This window comes from Lutra lutra, chromosome 16 (genome assembly GCF_902655055.1).
Source record: "Lutra lutra chromosome 16, mLutLut1.2, whole genome shotgun sequence".
NCBI lineage: Eukaryota > Metazoa > Chordata > Mammalia > Carnivora > Mustelidae > Lutra > Lutra lutra.
The window spans coordinates 61473823-61482789 of record NC_062293.1 but is presented as its reverse complement, the minus strand read 5'-3'; the positions used below and the strand labels follow the sequence as shown (position 1 = coordinate 61482789).

Sequence of the window (8967 nt, the reverse complement as noted above, 5' to 3'; positions counted from 1 at the left end):
ACTCCTTATATGCGGAATTTACAAAACTCAACTCATAGAAACAGAGAGTGGAATGTGGTTACCAGGGGCTAGATATGAAAGAAACTGGGAGGTGTCTGGAAGGTTATAAACTTCCAGTTGTAAGACAAATAAGTTCTGGGGACCTAATGTACAAATGGTGATTATATTTAATAATAATGTGTTATATTCTTTTTGTATAATTTAAAATACATAATATTGCACGAACAACCAAAAGGTTAATAAACTAAAGAAATAATTACAAAGAGAAAAACCCCATCCCATCAAAAGAAAAAAAAAAGATTCAACATTCTTTCCATCCCACCCCCTCACTGAAGGTCTGAAGTGGAAGTGACCACCACTCTTTTAGCACACACGACCAAATCCCTTTAAATCACTGGTGAATACACCAGACTGTACAAGAATCACCAAGCAGCATCATAAAGCACCAGGGTCTCCAGGAATTCCTGCAGTCCCTCATTCCCCCAAGAGAGGAACAGCTTTACCAGAGTGGAGGCTGAGAGCAACAAAGACTGGGTCAGTCTTCAGGAAGAAGAGCTTTTGCAGAAGCATGAAAGAGTCTCAAGAAGTTCACCCCCAGCGTATCCCTTCAAGAAGCAGAAGGGCTGAGGGGGAGAAGCTGGACTTACCAGAGTCGGAAGTACATGTCTTTGATCTCTGCTCTGTACTGCTGGTAGCTGGCTTGTGTCCTAAGCTACAGGGGGATGGAGGTTGGTAGCTGGTTGGACAAGGTATCCCACCAGGCAATGCACAGAAGGGCCTGAAGTGACTCCCTTCCTTCTCAGGGAGGGGAAGAAATGCAAGAGCAGACTCCTACTGGTGGCACAGCTGGGCTAAGGACTTGGGTGCATCCGACATGAAGAAGCCCTGGGAGAGGCATGGGGACAGACAAGAGGAAGGAGGTGGGAACTCAGGGTTTGGTCTCTAGATTTGGAACCATGAGGAACTCTCTGGGAATGGAAAATGCCTGGGAGGGGGAGATTCCCAAGAGAGGCAAGTTTCCCAGAGAGGAATGCCTCTTACTCACTCAGCTAGGAACCAGAATGTGCTGGCCATCCCGGTCTAGCCAAGGACAGTGGGATGGCCTTCCTTGCCTGCTTATGGGTGGATAGAGTGTTATCTCCACTTCCTCCAGGAGACTGGTGCTTAGCTTCCGTCTACACAGGTAGAAGGGCTAGAATTATCCCTTGGGACTTCCCAGCAAGAGTCCCTAAGAAGAGTGGGTGTTCAGCAGAGAAATGTAGGCTCTTCTGGTGAGGGGGTAAAGTCTCCTCCCACTTGAGTCAGCCTATGGTTGGCACAAGTCAGAGTTCCTGGTTTGGATTTAGTGAGCCCCTTCCCAGATGTGAGCAGAGACCCAAACGACCAGCAAGGAGCCACCCAGAATCTGTGCCCAGAGCTCTGGTTGACAGAGGCCATTGGGGAGATATTCTCAGTCAGTGTCTTCCAGGGCTGGGATGAGATGAGAAAGGGAGTGGGAGGTTCTCTGGGTGGGGGAGCTTCACGCTCGGCTCCCCTCATTCCCAGTCCTCCCACTCTACATCTTCCATCTCCCCAGAAGCATCCACTTTGGAGAGTGCCATCTGCACTTCTTCTTCGGTCATGTCCAAGTCAAAGTCCTCTTCCCAGTCCTCACTGATGTCTGTGCTTGAGCCTTTCTTTCCATTGTTAGAGAGGATAGACTTCCCACTGTGGGAGTTCAGCTCAAACACACATAAGTCTGTGAGCGGCTCCTCCCTCAGAGTCTCTGCTCTGGCTGGAGGCCTGGGCTCTGGGCCACTGAGGTGGCTAGCAGGGATGTGGGGCTTCAACAGAGCAGGGGGCGGGGGCCCAGTCTCACCCACATCCACAGTCTGACCCTGGTCCTCCAAAGATGCCTCTAGAAGCTTTTGGGACAGGTTCTTGGGCAACCCTGGTGCCTTGGCTGCAGTGGCAGGTTTGGCAATCTGTGTTACCAGGGAGACACTCTCGCTGCTCTCTGACGGGGTTACCTCTGTAGGAGGCTCGGCTGGAGTCACAGCATTCTCTTCACAGGGACTCAGGGGGCCAGGTCCTCCTTCAGGGGATGTGGAAGTTTTGGCCACAGGAACCTTTGCCTCTTTTGGAGATGTAGCTGAAACGCTCACAAGCTCCTCTTCTTCCTCTTCCCAGCCAGGCTCTTCAGACATGCTCTGTTCTGCACGTTGCTTCAGGGCATCCCTCCGGGCCTGCTCCTGCTCTAGTTGATGGACTTTATATAATACCAATGCCAGAATTCTGAATGGGAAATAGCTGCTGGGACAAGGAGCTCTGAGATCTCCCCCTTCTCCTCCAGGCAGAACTGGGAAAGCCAGGCATCAAACAATCCTGGGGCCCAGCTGGTTCATTGCAGTAGGCTGCCGGGTCTGACTGTGGGCTATAGAGGTGAGCCTTCGTGCCATCATAAGGCTCAGCTGTGCCAGAGGGCGTGCCCATCAGGGTGATGAAATTGCAGTCTATAGTTTTGTCCGGTGAGGGAGCAAAGGTGTTGGAGATCACCCCTAGGAAGCCAGACAAACTCTTCTTCATTTTTGCTGTTGCCCCTGAGGAGCCTTCAGTAGCTATCTTCTCCTTGACCACACTAACTGTGGCCACAATGGTGCAGGCTGTGTCATGCTGCACCACCTCGGTGAACTCTGTCAGGTCTTGCTTCATGAACTGCAAGGCTTTGGAGGACTTCTCCTTGACTGCCTGGTAGCTCTGTTGCAGCCACCTCCGCCACCAGCCCACATCCTCCCCTTCCGCCATCTTGCCTGCATGACACCACCCAACGTCTCACATTCTTGAAAGTTGACAAGAGTAGAGCTTCAATGTTTTCACCACAAAAAGGAAAGAGAAAAAAAAAAAGAAAGAAAGAAACACTAATCACGTCATTTCTAGGAGGTCTGTGGTGGTAATCACTTTGTAATACTTTATGTATCAAATCAACATCTTATACTTACACAATGTTATGTATTAATTATATCTCAATAAAACTGGGAAAAAACTAATTTCCATATAAATTTCTGAATCAGCTCGACTTTCCAAAAAAAATTCCTGTTGGAATTTGATTAAAATTTCTTTGAGTCTATAGACAAATTGTGAATAAAATTGACATCTAAATAATATTGAATCTTCCAATTCACCTTTGAAGCTGGTCCTCATTTTTCTTCTGTTTGGAGATTGTTTTATCGCTGATTAATCTCTTTTTGTGTTATATTTATGTTCAGATTTACTATTTCATCCTGTGTCAGTTTAGGTAATTTGTGTGTTTCTAGAAAATTATTCATTTCATCTGGGTCATCTAATTTTCATAGTATTTTTCTATATACCTTTATTTCTGTAAGGTCTATAGTAATGTCATAACTTTCATTTTGATTTTAGCAATTTAAGCCTTCTCTTCTTTTCTTGGCTAGTTTGTGAATTTTGTTGATGTTTTCAAAGACGTAATCTTTGTTTTTGTTGTTTCTCTCTATTGAGATAAAATTGAGGAACACTTGATGAGACTGAGAACAAAGAGAGAAGACTCAAATAAATAAAATCAGAAATCAGAAGAAGGAATAAAACCAGAAAATAAATAAAATAAGAACCGGTGCTACATAAGCTATTTGTCTTTGCACCAGTAATATAGTGCTTTGTATTCCATAGTTTTGTAATATATTTTGAAATTACAAATTGTGATCCCTTCAGCTTTGTTTTTCTCAGGATTGATTTGGCCTTTTATAGTTCCATAAAAATAATGGAATTTTTTTTCTATTTCTGTTAAAAAAAAAGGCAACTGGGGTGTTGATAGGCATTGTGTTAAATATGTAGATTCACTTTGGGTATTGCAAGAATATTAAGCCTTTTAATCCATGAACACAAAACAGCTTTCCATTTCATCAGTGTTTTGCAATTTTCAGCATAGAAGCCTTTTGCCTCCCTAGTTAAGTTTACTCATAAATACTTTATTCTTTTTAATGCTATTGTATATAGGGATTGTTTTCCTATTTCTTTCTCAGATATTTTCATCATCAGTGTATAGAAACACAACTGATTTTTACATGGTGATTTTGAATCCTAGAACTTGTTGCTGTAAGTTTTTATGGGATTCTAGAGTGCCAAAAAGCTAACCTTGTAATTTTTTGCCAATTTAATGGTTATTTCAGTGATGAAATCCTTCTTAGAGCATCCTGTTCCACCATTTCCATGACATAATCCTTCCCAAATCATACATTTAAGTGTCATACTTTCCTTTATATCCAATTCAAAATAGTTTCTAATTTTCCCTATAATTTTTTTGTTACTCATGGTTTATTTAAAATTTACTCGTGGTTTACATTTGAAGAACTTTTCCATATATTTTCCTATTACCAATTCCTAGTTTCTGTTTCAGTCAAAGAAAATACTTTCAACCATTTTTTTTTAAAGATTTGTTTGTTTTAGAGAAAGAGCACACATGAGTCGGGGAGGCGGGAAGGGAAGGAGAAAGAGAGAGTCCTAGTTGACTCTGCACTGAGCACAGAGCTTGACTCAGGGCTCAATCGCAAGACCCTGAGATCACGACCTGAGCCAGAACCAAGAGTTGGGCACTTCACTGATGGTGCCACCCAGATAGCCCTTTGCTTTTTATAAAAAAATTTTTGAGACTTGTTTTATGGTCTTGAATGTGGTTTATCTCAATGAGTATTTCCTATGGACTTGTGTATTCTGCATTTGTTGGACACTGTGTTCGAGTGCCAAACAGGTCAATTAGGTTGAATGGATTTTTAGGTCTACATACTTCCCATTTTTCTATCTGATTGTTCTATTAATTATTGACAGATGAGTGTTGAATTCTCCTAATTGAATTGTGGATTTGTCAATTTCTTCTTTTTAGGATGTTCTTGCTTCATGTATTTTGAAGATTACTAATCAGATGTAGACACCTTTTATGATTGCCATGTCTTTATAAATTGATCCTTTTGTTATTATGAATTGTATTCTTTCTCTGTTATATTTGTTGTCTTTATATTGTCTACTGTCAATACATATTAAATTCAGCCTTTTGTGATTAGTATGTATATGACATAGCCCTTTTCATAATTTTTCTTTTAACAAAATCTACATTATCTTCTGCATCCTTACGTTAAAAGTTTATTTTTCACTGACATAGTTAGGTGTTTTATTTAAATAGAATATTACTAGTAAATTTTTAAGGTAATTGTTGATATGTTTAAGTCTACTACCTTGTTAGTTGTATTTTATTTTTCCCATCTGTTCCTTCTTCCCTTTTTAACTGCCTTCCTTTAGATGAACTGATTAATTTGTAGGATGCTATCTTCTATTATTGGGTGTCACATGGGCACTGAGATATTAGTAGATAATTCTGACTCTTTCTAAAATTAGTTTTCAACTTGTTTAGGGAATCTGTTGACTTACCTTTATTTTAGTGATAATTTAGTCCCACTACTAATTCATGATCCTTACTGGGTCTCTGTTGAATATTATGACTTATGAAAAAAAACTCTTCACTCTGGCTGATTGGAACTCAAGTGACTCCTAGCTTTGTATGAGTCTTGGGAACCATCTGGTTCAGTTCCATTTACTCTTTGTTATAACCTGGGGCATTTTCTTATACACACACTGCTTAATATTTAGGAAGGACTCAAGAGGACTGCAATGTCTATTTCTAGGAGTTTGTTTTCTACATGACTTCCTTCTTTCTGGAACCCATGACCTTTTCATCACTCCCGCCTTTCTGCATTCCAATCTCTATTTCCTCACACTAGTGAGACTCCCATCTTTTCCTTGGAATCTCCTCCATACTCCCACCATCCAGAACTCCTCCAGGTGAAAAGCTGAGTGACTCCTGTGGCTCAGTTTGTTTGTTTTCTTGTTTTCCTTTTCACAGGGTTCACAAATGTATGTTCATTTTCAATGTTTTAAACAGTTCGATATATATATATATTTTTTCCAATTCCTCATGTGCTTATGGTTGGTTTCTTTTCCTCTAGCAAGGTTTGTATTAGCTTTCTAGGGCTGCTATAACAAGATACCACAAACCTAGTGGCTTAAACAATAGAAATTGACAGTCTCAAAGTTCTAGAGGCTACAATGTTGGCAGGCCATGCTCCTTTAGAAGATATTAAGGAAGGATCTGTTCCAGGTCTCTATCCCGGATTTAAGTACTTCCCTGGATTTGGGTTTCTTCACAGGGCATTCTCCCTCAGTGCATATCTGTGTATCCAAAGTTTCCCTTCTTATAAGGACACAAGTCATATTGAATTAGGGGACCACCCTACTCAAATATGACCTTATTCTAGCTAGTTACATCTACCATGACCATATTCCCAAATAAGGTCATGCTCCCATGTGCTGGGACTTAGGACTGGGATAGTTTTTATGTATTATAAAATATATATTTTTTTGCTAATAAAACATTTTTGTTTAGAATTTCAGTCTTCCTTCCTTTCATTACAAGGTTATTCACATGCTTTTGGTACCTACTGAACAATTGTACCACTTTGACCTCATAAATCTCCATGAAAGTTATGGTTACCTAAAGTCATATGCTATCTTTTTAAAAATAGTTCACATCTTTTTGGAGTTTACAGTTTTTTTGGTATTTAATATATGTTTATGTGCTGATTAAGATTACTTTCATCCCATTCCTTCCTTCTGAATTTGTTTCTTTTTGTTTAAGAAAATTCTCTAGTGTTTTACAAGAAGGATCTATAAAAGCTAAATGGTTATTCTTTGTAAGTCTACGTTTTTTTCATTTTGAATGTACTTTAAGTGACCAGAGATTTTGAGGCTGGCAGCATTTATCATCATTTTAAAGATATAAAGGAAAAATGTATTTTTAAAAAGGGACATAAAAAGTGATGAAACAAAAAAATTGCAAGACAACAGACAAAAATTTAGGGGCTCAGAAAGTTCATGAAATGTAAATGGGTTACATACTCTAATGAAGAGATTAAATTTGTTACATTGCATCAATACACACATACACCCATAATGATTTGCTGCTTCTAAGAGAAACATAATAAGCTCACCAAGGCAGAAATAAAATTTTGTAATATTGAACACCTAAAATTGAATAATTAATCTACAAACCTAGAAGTGGATGTCCTAGCCAGTGTAATAAGTTATGGAGGAAACATTAAAGTTATAACAACTGGATAAAATGAGTAAAATTTGTATCGAAAGATAATCTAAAAGAATGTACAAAGTAGGGATGCCTGGGTGGCTCAGTTGGTTAAGCAGCTGCCTTCGGCTCAGGTCATGATCCTGGCGTCCTGGGATCGAGTCCCACATCGGGCTCCTTGCTCATCAGGGAGCCTGCTTCTCCCTCTGCCTCTGCCTTTGCTTGCTCTCTCTCCCTCTCTCTCTGACAAATAAATACATAAAATCTTAAAAAAAAAAGAATGTACAAAGTATTAGAATCAGTAAGTGAATTAACCAAGGTCATAGGATATAAGTTAAAAATTAAGAAAAATTCATTGGAATTCTAGGGTTCTAGGAGCCAGGGTTGAAAATAATGTTTGTGAGAGCATCAAAACTAGGAATGACTCTATCAAAAGACTTTATACAGTCTCTACACAGAAAGTCTCCACACAGAAAACCATAAAATATTACTAAGGGGAATTTATGACCTAAATAAATGTCATGATCTAAATAGGTGTCAAATATGTTAATATGTTAAATATGTTACTATAACATGTTCATAGATTTGATAATCAGTATTGTAAACTTTCAATTTTCCCCAACATAATTTAGAGATTCAACGCAATCCCAGTTTAATTTCTAGGATATGTCTATGTACATTTATAAGCCAATTCTTATATTTCCATGAAAATGAAAAGGACTAGTAATTACCGAGGAAATTTGAAGAATAAAGTGAGAGCAAGAGTTAGGGAGAAAGAGAGTGAGAGGAGAATCTAGTGGGATTGGATTTATTACAAAAAGATTATTGAAATGACCAGAGAAAACAAACAAAAAAGGGCAGACTTTTACAAAGCAGTGCTAAATTAGTTGAATATCCACATGGAACAAAATAGCATAAAAGTCAATCCCAGATTTATTAGACTAAATACAAAAGATGACATCACAAATTTTCTAGAAGGTAAAATAAGAACATATTTTTATGATCTGGGGAGGTGGCAAATATTAGTGGAACAAGAAACCAAAAACATTAAGCATAAGAAAGATTGGCAAATTGGGACGCCTGGGTGGCTCAGTTGGTTAAGCCGCTGCCTTCGGCTCAGGTCATGATCCCAGAGCCCTGGGATCGAGTCCCACGTCGGGCTCCTTGTTCTGTGGGGAGCCTGCTTCTCCCTCTGCCTCTGCCTGCCACTCTGTCTGCCTGTGCTTGCTCTCTCTCTCTGACAAATAAATAAATAAATAAAATCTTTAAAAAAAAAAAAAAAAGAAAGTAAGATTGGTAAATTGTACTCTACTCACTAAAATGTAAAAAAAAAAAAAAAAATTATTGACCACCAAATGACAAGAGTAAAGCTATGAAAGGCTATAAGGATATACCAACTAAGTAAGTGTATACAAAAATATATATGATAACTATGAATCAATAAAGAAAGATAGGTAACTTAAAAACAATGAAAATACTTGAACAGAAATATCCCAAACAGAAAAAAGATCAGCCAATAAACACATGAAAAGATTCATAACATCCTCAGTGATCATGAAAGAGCAAATTAAAAGACAATGTGTTAGTGTTAACACACATAAGACAGACCAAAAAGGTGTTGATTAATAAAACTTATTTAATAGGTAATGTAGTCACCTGGGTGGCTCCATTGTTAAGCATCTGCTTTCTGCTGGGGTCCTGGTGCTAGGGTCTTGGGATTAAGCCTTCTTTGGGGCTCCCTGCTCAGTAGGAAGCCTGCTTCTCCCTCTCCCACTTCCCCTGCTTGTGCTCCCTCTCTCACTGTCTCTCTCTTTCTGTAAAATAAATAAATAAATAAATAATTT

At 39.1% G+C, this 8967-nt stretch overlaps 1 protein-coding gene across 1 annotated transcript; it reads right to left on the bottom strand.

The window, feature by feature from the left end:
- Positions 1-1294: 1294 nt before the first annotated feature.
- On the bottom strand, positions 1295-2790 carry LOC125087997 (BSD domain-containing protein 1-like). Its single transcript, XM_047708889.1, is given in 3 exon segments — positions 1295-2257; positions 2260-2364; positions 2367-2790. Coding segments are annotated over 3 exon segments (1245 nt in total). The 5' UTR covers positions 2785-2790; the 3' UTR covers positions 1295-1535.
- Positions 2791-8967: the final 6177 nt, after the last annotated feature.